Consider the following 18414-nt stretch of genomic DNA (forward strand, 5'->3'; position numbering starts at 1 on the left):
GTGTGTATCACCATTGCAATTGTGCTCCTGCTGTAGAGTACGTTGATTATCCTAACCTCCATTTACATTTTCCAACCATACAGCAACTGTTGCTGCTCCAATGCAATAACTTTTATAACAGTATTTCGTGGCACTTAATGGCTAGCGTACGGCTCTCCTTTTCCGCATATCTATTTCAGCGTACATTCAGGTGACCAGAAACCGATGTATATTGGCCGCGCGCTGCAAGGCGCGTGTCTGAGTGGGCAAAATATATGAGCGCCGCGTGCGTCATATGAGGCATTTTCCCGAATTAAACTCCCTGGGCGCGCATCTATTGATTCGGCTTCCGGACTCCCAGGTTCTATCATTCTTTACCTTATCGTCTAGGCGCTTTTTCAAATGTTGGTACCCATGAAAAACACGGATATAGGTAAACCGAAGAGTTTGTAGACGAGATCCTGAACAGGTTATGGAAGGACAGAATCAAAGTCTACGCTGGTTACAGAAAACCACAGAGTTTCGCACTGAAAATAGCAGGGAGAAACAAATATCGGGCCTAATGTCCTGCAGCTAAGTGTACAGAAATGAAGTTACTGTAACATTGGAATGACGGACAGTATACCTCGATTTGTTTGTTGTTCGTCTGCATATAAAAGACCTTGTTGAAGCTGGCTTATTATGGGAAGTGTGCTTTATGGCTGCTATTACCATCACAAAATTATATCGGACCAGACCGTCAACAACGTCCGTGGTTTAGTTCATAACTTTCATTCAAGAGGCGTGAAAGTGGGTAGACAGAGAGATATAAAGAGAAAAAAAAAACAAAGAGGGAAGGCAGGGAAGTGAACCAATTGAGCGTCCGGTTTGCTACCCTGCATGGATGGTAAGCGAAATGTGGAATAAAAAGAAGAAAATAAGGAGCGAAAGACAGAATTGGGCAGCTTTCAATCACTCCTATAGACTCTTTTGACGTCGCTCAGCAGGGCATGTGCGAAAGCCGTGAACGCAGCGATAGTTTATCTGACACCTAAAAAGCTCGCAAAGACTAACCAAGCGCCGCATTTTTCAGCGGATACCGCGACATTCTAGTATACCTGTTAACAGTGCGGCCGATGCCATACCACGAGGAGCACATATATGACATGAAGTGCTTTACCTCCCGCTAACAGGAAATAACCTGCATTGTATTCTAAAAGCCACACAATTGTTGGGACCATGGCCGACAAGCGCCATGCAAAAGTATCTTCTAATAGTTTCTCGACGTTGCAACTACATGTGGTTTCTTTTCATTTCTTGTGTGCGTATATGGCTGTCTGCGTGTGCGTTTGTGTGTCTTGTGTTTGGTATTCAATGTTTTGCTCTAACGGCCAAGGCTGCAACTTCAGAAATGCATCGCTAAATCTAGGAACTATGCAGGCGGTAACGACAAAATCCTTTTCAAGCAATGAACACTGACTACTGACAGAGTACGTCAAATCTCGGTGTGGCGTCTGCCACCCTTAACGACGACAGCAGAAGGGAAATGGAAAACTAGGGCCGCATTCACAAACATGTTTGTACTTGAGTGATCTTTGCCATTGGACGGTCCAGTGTTATTTCGAAAAAAAAAGGCATAAGGAGAGAGCTCTGGACGGCACATAACAGGACACCATTTTTATTTTGTCGATAGACGTACTGATGCGCTATATTCCGAGCATGAGGCTATCTTGCTCATCGTAGCGCCGTTTTGCAAGGAATCGCGAGTACTGCAGCTTTGAATGCAAAATTCACAAATACTGGAGCTAATCTCTGGAGCACGCTTCTCAGAGCTATCACTTCGTCATCGTTCACTGAATATTTTCCTAATTCATTACGCCAGTATTTATTTCAGATTTATTAAATTCTAGTACGAGTTGTGGGAACGCTGACGTAGGTGGATAGGAGCAAACCGTGCACAAAGAAGAGGACGGACGCGCGAGCAGTGGCGCGAGGAACGCGCGAGCTGCGGCTGGGCGCCCTTGGAAGCAGCCGGCCGGGACTGGAGCTGTGGCCGTGGACCGCGGGACCGAGGCGTTTTCGCACAGAGTATACTGGTCACTATTTATGCACACACACGGACGAAAGAAACGCAATCTGAAGTATGTGCATTCTTTATGACTCTGAAACCTGGGCCTGTATTCAGAAAAAAGCATCGCGCTGGATTTTTCGTAGTAGAAAATTCCAGCCAATCGCAAGTCTGGACATTACATTAGCGAAGTCAGCTTGCCAATGGCCAAGAGCGCTTACGAACAAAACGATTTGCGAATTGGGCCCGTGGTTTATTTGCCTTTAACATATACCAACTTTTATGCAGCTCTGTAATTATATTAAGTTCGAATATATTATGTATAAGGGATTTTTTTATATCCATTTCGTAATACCTAACTGTTACGATGTACGCGCGCACAAATCCGACGTTGTTGCACGCATCACTGCAACATAGAGGCGATAAAGGCGACCTTTCCACAACTCATTTTAAGCTCTAAGGTTCCCACTCCAATACAGATGTGATCTATTCTACTTGTTTACGAGTTAACTGGGCGTCGAATTTCCGTAGCTTTTTCATCGTGTAAGTTCTTTGTTCTATTGACAGGCCTCCTTCTTTATAATGCGTATGTCATACGTCAGAGTTGGTTGACAAACAACTGAAGTGTAAGTACTGTTTCTTTTTTCGTGAGTACGGGCATTGTTACTCTGCTCCTAATCTCGAAAAAGCACTGTGCGCGCTTTTTCTTCCACGTAACATTGGTGGGGTTGCGGGGTCGACGGGCTTCAAGATGGAGCTGAGTAGCAGCCGCCCAATTCGTCCCGCTATCCACCATGGGTGCTGCCACTGGCAGATCCAGAACGGAAGTGGAAGGGGGTAGGGGGAGAATGGGGGGGGGGGGGGGGGGGGGGCGACTACTCTGCTACTGCTGCTACCTCGCTGGCTAACTCAGAGAAGCTTCGCGTCGTTTAGATTCCAACATTGCGTTGGATCTTTGTGTTATTTTTGTTCTTAATAATGTTTTCAGTTGGTCGTGAGGGCGTTGTCTATGCTTCGCTATCCCCGTGTTTACCTCATTTTTGCGCTGCATTGGTAAATAGTATGTACGTAAGCCAACTCGTTAAACTGCCCTCCGAGCCCCCTCCCCCTGCCATTGCTGCTGCAGATAGTGAAGTGCGCACAAGGCTGATCGCTCGTACAATGAAGCGATTGTGCTGTCGTAGGTTGTTAGTGCGGCTAATCAAGAATGGGGATTAAAGAATGCTTACGGGGCTTGGAGAAGGGCCCTTTTGAGCTGAAGGCTTAACTAGAAGTCTAACTAGCAACGAAGAACTGACCACTTTACTAGAAGATGCATACGTTTTCAATTACGTGCGCACATTCAAAGACGCCTTATATAGTCATATAAGGACGAGAGGCGAAAAATATGTTGAGATAAAAGAAATCAGAAAAAAATAAAAGCATGGAACAGATGTATACAGACGGCATGAGCGCAATTCTGCTCAAAACAAAGCGGAAATGGGAGGTTCCAATGTACAAATATGCCTGTGCCTTATTAAAACCGGCTAATGAATGGCAGAGAATACATTCCTGCTGATGAAAAAAAAATCGAATCGTTTGTTGGTAGCTCGTAAGCTTTATGATTAGTGGCCGCCTGCCATTGCGTGACGGTTGACTTTCTAAGACTATTATTTTGCTGTGAAGCCAGCTATAGATTCCGCTAAGACAGCGTCAAAGGGCGATTTCACGTTTACGAGATGCATGACTGAGCACGTGCGGCCTCATTAAGTGTCAAGAATAAGTTCTGCAAGAAAAAGAAAAAAAAAACACCTTTGGGTGCTCAGCAACAAACTTTTCGTGCAATTAGCATCAGCGTTTCAAAATTAGCTTTACGCGTACGTCAAGCTAAAGCAACCACATTTTCCGCAAAATGTTCTAGTGGACGCAATCTTGCTTGTTTGCCTACACAAAGGCCTTGGTTCGAGATAGGACTGTTATTTGGGCACCTGGAAAATCCCGCCTGGCGCTAATTACAGAGGGTCATAGTGCTGAGCCAGAGCTCACATTATAATTGACTGTCCCGAAGCTTTTACGTTAACATATAAGAATAAGACATAGTCTGCGCTATCTAAGACGTGCATAAACTGAAAAAAAAATTTTAGAAAACATTGACGCTATTTCTTTGAAAACCAAAAAGAAACAAACCGACGCACCATGACAGTGGTGCTGCAAAGTCGAGTTTGTTATTTGCTCGTTATTTCCGCCAAAAAGTTTTACGTAGTGCCGTTGCGTCGAATGAATGTCTTGCGCTCCAGTATAATTCAACTTATGTTTCATTTCACACTTAGTTTAAGATGTGAACCGATTCGGTAAATCTGCCCGATGACGTCAATTGTTGAATAATGACTCAATCATCGATTTGCTGCTGTGTTAATTCATAAAATAATGCAGCAGTAACTGTTATATTAGATTAGCAGTCTCCTACTATTGAGTTTCAAGGACGCGATAGCAGTCTTCACGCATGTAGACATTAAGCAAAGCCTCAGAACAATGAGTTTTTTTTCAGAAGAACGGCTAGCACAACTCAATCTATAGGTTTATTTAAAGATAAAAGTTCCACTTTCCAGAGTTTAATGTCAACACCAAGTGCACACAGTGCATGAAGGCGGCCACATATGGTGTTCTTCCGAGACGTGTTGTTTATCTTTGCATCATGTCAAACGCCACGGGCGATACAGAAATAAGGTTTTTGTGTGTAACTCCGTAGGTAGCAATTTGTTCAGTTGATTATATGAGAATTTGCTCTGAATATTTATCTGAATTTTTGCAGGAATGTGCCAAGAGTACCATGCAAAGCAAGCTCCCAAAATTATATGTAATTTAAATATTGCTTGTAGTTTCAGAACATGTGGTCGTGGTGGTGTGGTGTAGCTACAGGCCTGACCCTTTTAATTACGTGACAGCAATTGTTGAATGAGAACAGTGGTACACGAAGAAGACAAGCATGAACAGGTCCCGGAAACACGGAGATTAAAAATTCATATCTCCTTGCCCCTGCATACCAGATGAAGCACTCTTACTCCAGAGTCGCATGAGTAGGTCTATTGGCCAAGATACTTCCATCCTGTATTGTCCAGCTAGGTCTCGCACATTTTATGTAGCTCCTATTTTCCTCCTTCGCATGCATAATGCCATACTTATGCTGTCTATCTTTGTTCACGCTTGTTGGTGCTGTTGTTCCAATACGCCATCCTTCTTCAGTCGAAAAAACTCTGGGTTGCAGGAGAGCTCAGAATAAACTCGTGTACGCCATATCCGAGTCACGTGTTGAGTAATACTTTCTCCAGACGCCAAGCCAAGATTTAAGAACGCGGAAACCAGAAGACAGGGAGAGAAAGCGCAATAAAAAACAAACAAAAAGGCTGTACTTCTCTGTCTATGTGCGCTGCCGAATGGTGAAGTGCAGTTTTTTGTGGGAAACTGATGCTTGACATCCCGTACATGCTGTGCAATGAAACGTACCACTGATTCATTTGCGCACATTTTGATCATGCAGAGCGTTTTCGTTGCCCCTGCGTTCGGGAAGTCTATTGGGGCACCAGTATAGTTAAACTAACTCATTCACACGTTGTTGTTGTTGCTGCTGCTGGTGTTATTGTGGCCTCAACACATGGCCGTAGTGTGTGAAGCGCACTATTCTTCTTCCTTAAAAACACAAAAAAAGCAACGATTATCTCAACATCTCTGCTAATAGAGATAACAAAAAAGGGGTGAACATCGTGAAATTAGGAAACACCGTCAAAACAAGAATATAGGGAAATAACAAAATACTCACAAAACAATTCATGAATCACGCACTATCTTCATGCATGGGGCGAAAATAGGACGTCATCGGAGTACGGGGCAAACACAGTAGCACAACAGAAGCTTCTATTGAGCATTGTCTGACTGAGTGCCCTCCACAAGACCAGAAACGACAGATTTTTTGCTGTCGTCTGAATGTTTTAGATATACGCACCCTTTCTCTGTGAAGAAAAGGCTTGCACTCTAGTCGAGCCCCAACGAACTCAATGCTACGAAATCTTAGCTCTTAATTAGTTATTCTTAATGTTATGGGATCTTAATTAGCTCGTAATGTTACGAGATCATTTCGAGGACAATGGATTGATGCACTCTTTGTGAACAATAGTGTAGAGGGTGTGGCAAAAGACTTCTCACTGAAATAAAAGCACATCGATAGGGTTGCCATGCACTACAACAAAATAACTTTCATGCTAATTTAACGTTTTATGATCTACATATACAAATGGAAATCCAATTTTCAAAAAGTCCACATTTTGGGCAAATGCAAGCCATGAGTCGCTTCGGAAATGCATCGATGGCGTTTACTATATACTCGGTGCTTTTTATAATGCCCTAGAAGAGCAGCCAAATTTCGGTGAGGAGTAGAACGGACTGTGCTTTTTAACACAGACCAGACTGAATAGTCAAGCGGGTTTAGATCCGGGCTGTCTGGGGCCCATTGTGAAGCGGAAATGAAATCAGGGAAGTTTTTAATGCACCATTGATGCACCAGCTTCGCCTTGTGAGCCGCGGCGGATCGTGCTGATACGTCCATTGATGGTTTCCGAAGTGTGATTGGGCCAAGGCAGGTCCTCCTTTGTTTTTCAGGACTTCTACCACATAATTAGCGCCATTCGCTTTGGCTCTCCCTGTTCCAAAGAAACCAGCAGTATCTTTTCATGAGAGACGATTGCCTCAAATACCATCACTGATTGAGGGTGAGAAACTCTTGAGGCAATGCTTCCGCTGACGTTGGCTTTTTTTTTCCCTGCTTCCTGCATATACCACATCGTTGGTGTAAAAACTGCTTCGTATTGAACTCTGCAAAGTGTCGTCTGTGAAGAGAATGCTGCGATGGCGTGTTGTGCTGCCGAAGCGTTTGAGCATATCTTTGCATCTTATGCCCTAGACTATTTCATGTGCTTTTTGAGTCTATGAGCTTTCTGATCCTTGTACTTGTACAGCTTCTCCTTCGCAATTCTATGGGCGGAACGTTCAGAAATTCCTTCGGTTTGGGCCGCTTAGCTTTTTTACAACTGATTTCTGTAGAGTGCGGGAACTTATGCCGCACTCTGTGTGTGCAAATGTCATTATTAGACGAGCGACATTTATGACGCGCACGTTTACCACAATGACAGTCAATCGCACGCTCTGTTATGACATTTTTTTTATTTTTCGCCTGCTTTTCATTTATGAGCCGCCAATGGCTCCTCTTTTATGCCACTTTGTTTACACAAACACAGCGCTTACTGACGCCGTACGGCGGTTCATGAGATTACAGGTTCGCGAGGTTTCTGCACCACAGTAGTACTGGTACTTAGTAGTATAGTGGTAGTATTATAGCAGTAGTAAGTAATAGCAGCTGTTGTAGTAGTATTAGAATGTATAATGTTTATTGTTTAGTTGTTTGCTGTAGTGCTATAGTATTTTCTGTCTTTTATGCTTATTACCGTGTATTGTTATTCTGTTCTCGCACATAAAAACAATAACAGAGAAGCGGAAAGATATACGAAACGTCCAAATATTATTGGCACACAAACAAGTGCCGTAAGAATAACGTTAATATAATTATAGTAAGATAGTACCGTTTGTAAAACAGTAGTGTTAGTACACTTTGTAAAGTAGCAACATAGTGCCACGGCTAAATTGCATCGGAGCCGTGAGGGCGCTAAGGCGCCGTCCTGCGACATCAAATGAACAATGCAAATCAGTGAAGTGGTTTCGCTCAGCTTCTTTCCGGAACTAACACAACCTGGCTGGCAGACACTGAGATATTGATGATCTATTGAATGTCTCATTGAAAATTTGCTTGAGCAACAATTTTTACGCCAGCAGAACACTGTCCCTGTTCGCGTTAGTGTTGACAGTACATAACCACAGTTACAGAGCCCACTGTACAAAGCCTCTCACGAAACAGCGGGTATAGACACACCTGCCCGAACGACCCGGCTGCGTTGCCCGCATGTTTTGTCGTCTGGGCAGGTACGCTCGCAATGGCAATGACCATCGCCGTCATGGGTATGCGCGGGCTATGTACACGAGCTGTTTTTTGAATGAATCACTGAGGCATACGCCCGAACGCACACCCGCACACACGCACGCACGCACGGACAAAAGAGACCAGCGTTACTTTTTCTAGCTACGATTGCTTCAGCCTATTGTCACGCACTTGTCAAGTCGCCTATCCACGTAGCGAAAAAGACAGGGTGCAGGAGGAAGAAGAGCAATGGAGAGGAGGTGCGCGGGGTTTGACAGGGATCGGTGGCCGGAGCTAGACAGCGCAGGAGGCGCTGACGGTTGCGTCCACATTTGGCGGAGTCTAGCAATATTGGCGCGTGCAGATAAATAAAGTAAGAAACGGATGCAATAGGCGTAAGGCTAACTTGGCAAGCGCGTGCATTAAGGCGACCGAAGGGATATTGGTTTTGCAGTTGCTGGACGCGCAAGCGCGACCCATCTGTTGCATTCGCCGCGGAGGTGCCGCGTCGGCGGTGGGCCTGTGGACGCGATTGGGCTCGCGGCGATGCCATTTGTCTGCGTCGTCGACTCCCTCGTAACCCCCGTGGCGTCCCGCGTCGCGCCGCGTCAAAAGCGACGCCGGCGCCCCGCAGCGGGTACGACGGCGACCGACCGGCGCGCACCTTCCGCGGGAAATCCCGCTTTCCCGCGCGCGTTCGAACTCCCGGCGCGTATGCGAGTGCGCGCCCGCGTCCTTTTTCTCTTATGTTCTGTATGTCTGTGCTTCTCCTTCCGATTTCCCTCCTTCATCGACGATCGGCCTCTCCTTTTTTTTCTTCTATCTCATTCGTGGGCGGCGCTGTTCCCATTGGTCCCCGACTCGATCCTTCGATCATGTGACCGGGAGTACGCGGGCGCGCGCGCGCCTTATAAAAACGGGTGCCAGTGGGAAGCGCTTTCCCGTGGCCAAAGAAAGAACCTTGCGCGCACGTTGTACGTACGTGAACGTACCGAGCACCGAGACACGCGCAGAGAGATCGCGCGATCGCGGGGTGGGTTGGTGCGGATTCCTTAGACATATATAGAGTCGACGAGTAGCTGGAATAGCTGTACACAACTTGGCAAACCGGGAAAAAATAGTGAGAGATAAAAAATATTGTCAGGCGTTTAGGTGCCGAGAAGGCAACGAGGGATATCAGTTGATCTAGCCATAAAAGAATATAGATTTAAAAAACAGGGGGAGGCCGAGAGAGGTTTTGCTGCCTGTCCTTCACTGTTACCGCTGCACTGATGGGAGCTACCGGCAAGGGCCGCATAGTGGCCACCATGTCCTTGGCTTTGCTGGTCGGCTTGCTGGTCCTGCAGATGACGGCCGTGCTCGCTCGTGCGGACCCCGAGGAAGTGGGCGGCAACGTGGTGGAAGCGCTGCGCCTGCTCGAGCATCTCGACAAGTACTACTCACACGTCAACCGGCCCAGGTATGTGACGGTGTCGCTGATATGCATGTATATATATGAATATGTAAGCATTTATTTGTATTAGGATAGGGCATCTTTTTTGTACGGTGCCCCATTGGCTTTCGCGCCAATCCGGGTACCCGCTGGATCAACCGTCGCTGCTCCTGCCAACTTGCGGGAGAACTCTTGCACCTTAAAGAATAGTTAGGAGTAGTGCATATGTCATGTTGGGAAACTGAGAAGCAAGGACACGAACAAGAAGGATTTCGTCGATGATACTTGAGGTGTCGTCTACCACAATATTGTTGTGACGCATTATATGCTCTGAAATCTCATAAGATCTCATAAGTCTCGTGAACAGTGTCTTGGTTGATTCTTCGCGAACAATACTATATGTGCATTTCTTTTTTATGTTGCAATGACTCATTGCTGCTTGTGTTGCTTTTGTACGTTTTTGATATTTGAACCTGAGGGCAGAATAATTATCTGGTTTGCATATTTCACGCTAGCGTCTTGTATAAGCTTATGCACACGCTTTTTTTTTTCTAACTCTGTTTTTCAGTGTTATGCTTGGACTTGCTTGCATAGCTTTTTGTTTTTCTGCCACCTCAATGTTGAGATTTCAAAAAAGCCGGCACATTAAATGGCCAAACTTGTCACCATTCGTAACTAATTAAAAGAAGGACGTGTGAGGGAACTGAACTGCCAGAAAAATTGTCGACAAATGTGTCAGAACAGCTTCGTTATCGTTACAAGGAACCGGCCTCCTTAGATGATCGTGCAGAATTGCGAGCAAAAGCTAGAAGCTGTTGTTGCCACCACAAAGAGTGTTTTATTTGGTATGCGGCTTTAAATGGACTGCTAAGTGCGTGTGTAGACTGTGTACCCGTTCTATCAGTGCCGTGTATATCCGAATTTTAAACAGCGCACCCGCGCCAGGACAAAATTTGTTGTTGAATTTATCTTCTGAACGCTTCCTCTCAGTGGCTTAATTTTGTTTTGTCATGTACAGTGTGCTGTATTTGTGAATTAATCATCTGGAAATCAGGGGCTGTCTATTTTTAGCTCTATCTGTAGAATACTTAGCGTTCTTTCTTAGTTTCCCACTTCGCGCACTTTCTATTGTTTCTTTTTCCTTTTTTTTTCTCGCTTTTCTCTTCCCTAAAGTGACACTATTATCTCTCACTTTACCGCTGTGGATGTTCACTCTTGCTTCCGGTTCTGAATCAAGATTCTCTCTTCACTCATTAGCACTTTCTGTATCTTTGAGCTGAGACATATTATCGCGGACTGGTATGTCTTATAAAGGCTCAAGAGAGGGAGATTTGTTTGCGCCACTGGTAGCAACTGATCTAGTGAGCTCGTACGGCCTGCAGTGAACGCGTAAGTAGGGCTGCGTTTCGAAAGAGATAAGCCGTGATAAAGCATATCCGACAGGTTGGCTGAAGTTTTGATAGGTGTACCTACGTTCGTCAGGGTCAGCGTTGCTGTTATTGGCGGGTTATATTTCATGTGGCTATGAGAAAGATACGGCCACCCATTGAAACGTTGGTCAGACTACCTGAACTACTTTATCGAGCTTGTTGTCCTTCTTTATTAGCCGCATGTTTCCAAATATCGGTATTTATATTGTGACTTTGGATGCGGTACAAACAGTTGTTTCGAAAGTGAGTGTTTCAGCAATTACCCTGGTATGAATTCAATGTGCCGCGTTAGTAGCGTAGTCTGTGTTAGCCTATTATTCATGGCTCTTTTAAAGCAATGCTTTAGACGCCAAACCTGTATCTGATTTGCCGGTTGTTGCTTACTCGCCGTATATTTGTGAAATATATATATATATATATATATATATATATATATATATATATATATATATATATATATATATATGTGTGTGTGTGTGTGTGTGTGTGTGTGTGTGTGTGTGTGTGTGTGTGTGTGTGTGTGTGCGTGTGCGTGCGTGTATAATGATCCAGGTGTTGACCTATGTGCTTAAAGTGAAGTGGAGGAAGACGAAGAATAAAGGAAATGTTTGGCGCGCTTCCTCCTGGACACACGGCGCCATCTAGTGCCGCCGCCGCGAAGTGCACACGAAGTCTTTTGCCTGGTCGCTGTGATCACGTGGTCTAGGAGATTGCACCGGCGGCACGCTGGTGTGTATGAGCCGCGTACTGCAACCGGGCTTCTCTCGTGCTTTCCTTCTGGACACACTGCGCAATCTAGTAGCACGCCCGCGAAATCCCCGCGAAAATTCGTGACGCAGCCAGCTAAAGCTTCGCGCTGCAGTGATTGAAGAAGCCGTGTAACGCGCGTTCGATTTCGCCCAGCACCAGAAAAAGTTTGTAGGATTTTTTTTAGTGAAGATCGCCGTGAAAGATCCCCAATTTTCAGACTGCATTACCTTCGGCATTGGCCTACATTTTTAGACCGCACTGCCTTTGGGATCAGCACATATTTTTGGATAGACACCGGCCGACCGTAAATTGCTTGAAATATATCCAAAGAAAGCTAATCGCATGAAAGATCCAGTAGATGAGAAGATATACTATGGTCTTATCACACTCATCAAAGTTGCACGAGGCACTGTTAATCATGCTGAAGCGAAACGTTGGCGTTTGAAAAAGCGACTCTCGGCGACAAGCGACACAGTAAAGTCGCGTCGCATCGCAATAGTCCAGGCGTACTTTGTGTGCTGCTTTAGGCAGACTGGAGGACAGGACGTTTACGCGAGAAAGGATAACGGGAGCTTGGACTCGACTTTCATTCACACAGAAAGCCGCCAGAACCCTGTTGCACCTTTTAAGAGAGAAAGCAGTTCTTCGAGACAGCCTGGTTGCACTGATTTTAAGGACTATTGGGCTCGGTAACGGCCTTTAAATGCATGCTGAACGCTAGTGTGCGCGCCCATTAATTCTTATCCATGTCCTCCTGCTCTTCCCTTTTCCTCCAGCTTCCCCCTCCCCAGTGTAGGGTAGCCATCTAAGTGCAAACTGGATACCCTCCCCGCCTTTCCTTTTCTCGGTCTGGTTACTAACACAGCTTAACTAACACGTGCAGGCGCTGGTCTCAACTATAATGTCTAGAAATAACACCATGAAGCTGGCTTTCTACACAGGAGAGCAAGACGCATAAGGCACGGAATGCAAAGAAACAGTACAGTTGGCTTTTTCGCAGAAATTTGTTCCCTCCGCAGACATCTTTCTTTTCTTTCTTTTTTTCGTTTGTAAAACCCAAGCAAAGCGGTAAGGAGAGTACTACATGTTGACCGAGTTGAATGATTTGCTCCTGAGGATCCAATTTGTCGAGCCGCAGCAATATTAAGACATATTTCCGATTCGCGAACGTCCGAGGCGAATATGGTGAACTCTTATTTGTTGAAGATATTGCGTTGTACAGAATGTAACGGCTGAACCGCAGTCATTCTGCTAACACTTTCTCTATTTCATTTGTTACATAAGGTACCCTTGCCTAAATGAGCTCTTCATTTCTAATAACCGTTCAGAGAAGTGTGCAATAGAGTCGAAACTAGGAGGTTTTCTACTAGCTTCCAATATCTCAAAATCGTTGCTGAACGGGATATATATTATCGGTATTCGGTTTCTAGAAACGTTGCCTGTAATATACGGGTTTGTAGCATAGGTCACGCACGTAAGTATACCGATGACGCGCAGAGTTCCTTGGTCCACTGTCTGGCCGATTTAGGCATGTTAGCATTTGAGTAATGTGTCACTTATACTACACGAAATGAGAACTGTGCTTCGATTCACATTTGAACACTAGGATTTTTGCTCAACCACATGGGCGGGACACTTGTTTACAAGGCACCCAGTGTTCTGTGGTTCCGCTTTGTTTCTTGTGGAGGAGGTCACATTTCTATACCCTTAAGAAGTGCGCACATGCGGCTGTGTCTTCGCATTAAGTTTTACGGTTTGCTAATTTGCATTTTTAGAGATACAAAGAGCGTGGAAAAAAAAAGCTGGAAAGGCTGGGGGAAAGCACACCACTTTTCTGGCATGAACAGCGGCAATGAAAGTGCAAAATTCAATAACATTTATAATATATTGCGGGTTTATCAACATAAAACAGAAGAACAGTGCAATACCATATCCAAGAAGCACGCAAACATCTAGTATGCGCATATAAATTAAAAAAAAATCAATCCATATATTGGGGTCTTCATGAGCGAGGGATTGACAAATCTTGTTTAATGTCATGCATAATAGGCAGAGCAGTGGTAGTAAGTTATGCTAAGAGGTTTAATAGCAACGGATGCAGGCGAACGGGTAGCAGTCACACGCGTTCGGCCAAGGACAGCAACCACGAGCTCATGCCGGTGGCGATGCTGCTGAGGCACAGGTCACTCTTCTTCATTACAATCGCCCTCCGCCGAAAAAGGCGCCATCCTGGCGGCTTAAGGCGAAGACACTACTAGTGGGTCGTAGTACGGCTTAATGCGACAGACGTGGACAAGTTCGCGGCCGCGATTGCGCAGGTCTGTCGGTGGCTTGAGGGGCTCCACGAGGTAATTGACGGATGACGTTTGTTTCAGAACGCGGTAGGGTCCGAGGTATTTCGCGACAAGTTTTGCAGAGTGGCCAGGTGTGGTAGCGGGTACCCGAAGCCAGACCAGAGAGCCAGGGGAAAATGTAGGTGCAGAACGGTCGGCTGGTTGACGGGATTGCTGCTGCCACTGGTCCTCGGTGGAAAAAGAGCGGGCAAGCTGGCGGCATTCCTCAGCATGTCGAGCAGCTTCAGACAGCGGAGTACTTTCGGACGCATCAGGTTTATATGAAAGAATTGTATCGAACGTATTAGATGGTTCTCGGCCATATAGGAGAAAGTACGGGGAAAATCCAGTAGTTGCTTGGGCCGCAGTATTGTACGCATACGTGACGAAAGGGAGAACTTGGTCCCAATTTGAATGATCAGAGGCGACGTACATTGATAGCATATCACCAAGAGTACGGTTGAAGCGTTCTGTCATGCCGTTAGTTTGCGGATGGTACGCTGTACTTGTGCGGTGAATGATTCGGCATTCGTCGAGTAGTGCCTTCAAAGCATCGGCAAGAAAGGCTCGGCCTCTATCGCTCAGAAGTTCGCGAGGGGCACCGTGACGCAGAACGAAATGGTGTAACAGAAACGATGCAACGTCGCGGGCGGTGGCAGTCGGCAGAGCGGCGGTTTCAGCATAACGGGTCAAGTGATCCACGGCAACAATAATCCAGCGGTTCCCTGCTGGAGTGGATGGTAGCGGTCCGTATATGTCAATACCAACACGATCAAAGGGACGACTAGGGCAGGGAAGGGGTTGTGACGGGTAGACTTGTCCGGGAGGTAATTTTCGGCGTTGGCACTGAGTACAGGAGCGAACGAACTTTCGCACGTAGTTATACATGCCGCGCCAATAAAATCGGAGGCGTAGTCGAGCGTAAGTCTTGAAGAGGCCGGCATGCGCGCACTGTGGGTCGGCGTGGAAAGCGTCGCAGATAAGGTCACGGAGATGTCGGGGTATCACAAGAAGCCACTTGCGTCCGTCAGAAAGGTAATTACGACGATAAAGAAGGCCATCGCGAATGCAGAAGTGGGTAGCCTGGCGGCGAAGAGCGCGAGATGGTGAAGAGGTGGATGGATCAGAAAGGATGGTGATGAGAGCACTGATCCAGGGATCCTTGCGCTGCTCCGACGGCATGTTGTGCAGTGCATGTGATGCAAGTGCGGGCTCAAGGGCGGATAGGCAAGCGTTGTCAGCTGCGACCGGTGAGCGAGAAAGGGCGTCAGCGTCCGTGTGTTTGCATCTCGCAGATGCAAGGCGCCGGCACAAACCAGGGTGGGCGGCGCCGGTGGAGGGGTTGGAGGAGTGCCGCTTGCGTCCTCGGGCATGATGGGGGGTAGAGTGCGACTCCGCAGTTCCAGGGTGGTCGAAACCCAGCAGACTCCACCACTTGCTAAGAGGTTTAATAGCAACGGATGCAGGCGAACGGGTAGCAGTCACACGCGTTCGGCCAAGGACAGCAACCACGAGCTCATGCCGGTGGCGATGCTGCTGAGGCACAGGTCACTCTTCTTCATTACAGTTATATTAAATTCTTCAACACTCCCAACATTTTTTTTCAGCAAGACCATGTTTCCATGTAGCGCTACTGACTTCTTTTGTTTACGATCAGTGGTTCAAGGTTTTCGCCTTGACGCGTAGGCTGCGACGACGTTCAGACGTTCGTTTTCTTTGTTTGCTTTCTGATACCTTCGTGAGCAGGTATGCTATTACCGCTGAGTTAGATTGGCCTACACCATACATGGACTGTCGTAAGCACAGTTTAATAACCATCTAACCACGAAGAATGGAGGCTTTCGTACGATTGCAGTAGACTGCATCGAGAGTTAAGACAGAACACTACTGCTTGAATTTTTCGTATACATTATGTTATGAAGAGTTGGTGCATTACGGCGCCAGAAACTAGTGCGTAGGTAGGTTAACAAAACAAGTTCTGCAGAAACGCGCAAGACGAAGGATGCTTCGCACAAGGTAAAAAGTGCCATTCACTTGAGCACAACGAGCACAATGGTGAAAAGGGTGCCAAATGGTCTTCTCGAAAAACACCTTCATGGTAGGATGGCCTTGTCTCTCAGGCGACGAGGTTATAATAACCACAGCGCTAAGTTGCCATTACAGAACTTGTAGCAGAAACCTGCAAGTATAGTCTTCTCCTGCTGCAGATGATGGAGTTTTCTTCGAGCCAATTGTTCCTCATTGATGACCAGTAGTTATCTTAATTACTTTTGGTATTCGCGACGATACACATGCTTTCTTTTATTATCTAACACAAGATAACAGAGAAATATCACAGTTTACAGCCAAGGTTGGCACTTTAAAACTATGGTGTATATTTTCCACCGGTGGTATGTCTGTATCACTGCTAAATGAAGGAGAACTGCGAATAAACTCCTCGAAGCAATAACCATGCTATAGTTGAGAGCTTCAGCTTGTCTGTCTACGCGTTACTTTTTATGAAAATACCAGTTACAGTAAACGGCGACGACAGTATATAACAACGTTTGTAGCTACATCTTGTTGCGCTTTGTCCAAGAACAACGCGGGGAAGCGTTTTCGTTTCACATGGGTGTCCTCGAAGAAGAAATATAAAACAAAAGGGACTGCATGTGATGGCTGCGGGCACTCATCACAAGCAGATAAGTAGGACATGGTTAATTGCTGCAATAATAACTGTCTGTCGTCTCCGCGCCACAAGGTGGCTCCACAAACCGAACTGCAAACGTTTATGTCACCGCTAACCCAGCTTACCGTGAACGGTAATATCGTATAGAGACTAGTTAAAACTTTGTATTGTGAAAGAGCACACGTATATGCATTAAACGTTAGTGTGAACTACGTACAGGCGTCGAGATACAATCTGAGATGGTGGTGTTGGCAGCGTACGTTCTTAGTGTACACTAGATGGTGGTAGAGAGCACTGCAGTTGGAAACAGAACCAATGAGGGCGATAACAGGAGAATAACGACTGAATATTATTAATCAGGATTGGTCAGTGTGCTTATCTGCGGAGTGTTACAAGTACTTTAAAGTTTATTGGCGACCGGGAGCCTTGATAGAAATATAGCCCCGACTTTCCACTTTCTTGCGCGTGACATTTTAAATGCGCAAGGTGAGATAATTTCTACAAAGGGAAGAAAAAAAAAACAATATGCAGACACAAATGACGCATTGAAATCTATGCGAAGCAATGCTTTCATGAAGCTGCTAATTAAATACTATAAAGCTGTTCATATTCTGCAACGCGTTTTTTGGAACATAGCGATTGCGCATTTGCCCCGTAAGCCAGCGACACGTGGAAACTCCCACCACAGGATCAACGTGTTTCCTGTTACAGTGGATTACGCTGCCTCCAGGATCTTCTAACTCCGGCCATCTCCGGCGTCAGCCTAGTTTACAACTGCACTATTTTCAGGGCCGTCCCACCTTACTCGGCAAGAAGCCGACCGAGCAGACGCGCCAAACGAAAAATAAAGAATAGAAAGCCTAGCTTTAATAACGCACTTCTGCTAGTGAAGGCCCATGTTGTACTGTGGATATTTAGGTAGTTTAGGTGTGGATATTTAGGTAGTCGTTTGTTGTTTCACTGTGCAGTTCCGTAGGGAACATTGCCGGCCACCGGCACATCTCTAGGACTAGCCCAGACGGGGCTTCATTTTATACTATTATTTACATGACTGAGTGCTTTCCTGTGTATGGAATATTCAGAAAAGTCCGGGAACGTTAGCCTAGAAAGCTTCGCCTTCGAAATATGCTGGTGTAAAACTTTGCGATAGGTGAGCTGCATTGCATCCGCCTTGAATAGTTTCTCAGCTCGTTTGCGTGAACCCGAGTTCCGGTTTTCTTTTGCTCGCGCGAATAAGAGCACACCTGATGCAGTAATTACATTTTTTTTTCACCGACTTCTTTCGCCCTTGTTATTTGAAGCATGGATATATCAATTTGGAACCTTGGTCGTGCTGCACTGACGAAATATGTCTGATTTCGGCTGTTGGTGTGATTTGTCGCCATCCTTACGCCCGCCCTTGCGCAGAAATCCGCTCTATGTTTCGCAAAATACTCAATTATGCTCTCTAAAGCAGCGAAGAGAGCGGTGAGCAAAAGCCAAGGTTATTCTTTGGTAGCACTTATTAGGCAGGCGGTAGCTAGCTGTAGTTGTTCAGGCATAAGGTATTACAGATCTTTTTTATTCACGACCAAATATTGCTGATATTTCGCAGGCAATGCGTCTACTGTGGAAAACCACTGCCTTGAGCGCTCTCAAAGACAGCGATGTAACGGATAAAGATGAATCCGTTGCTCCAATTACTGTACTGATTTCGGGCATTTCTACGAACAATTTATTTCCCAATTAGCAGTAAATAAATTCACCTATCTGCAGTACCTAGCATTGACACTTG

The 18414-nt window shown here is 45.8% G+C and overlaps 2 protein-coding genes across 2 annotated transcripts in view; one reads left to right on the forward strand and one right to left on the reverse strand.

Moving 5' to 3' along the window:
- Positions 1-18414, reverse strand: part of LOC119457018 (galactosylgalactosylxylosylprotein 3-beta-glucuronosyltransferase S) — a 173237-nt gene that overhangs the window by 118397 nt on the left and 36426 nt on the right. The window lies entirely within an intron of this gene.
- The window catches only part of LOC119456340 (neuropeptide F-like), a 77332-nt gene continuing 67843 nt past the window's right edge, over positions 8926-18414 (forward strand). The window contains exon 1 of the mRNA XM_037718053.2: positions 8926-9486. Within this exon, the coding sequence (XP_037573981.1) occupies positions 9299-9486 (188 nt within the window). The 5' untranslated portion in view covers positions 8926-9298. The remainder of the gene's footprint in view (positions 9487-18414) is intronic.

The sequence above is a fragment of the Dermacentor silvarum genome, chromosome 6, assembly GCF_013339745.2.
Source record: "Dermacentor silvarum isolate Dsil-2018 chromosome 6, BIME_Dsil_1.4, whole genome shotgun sequence".
NCBI classification, from domain to species: Eukaryota; Metazoa; Arthropoda; class Arachnida; order Ixodida; family Ixodidae; genus Dermacentor; species Dermacentor silvarum.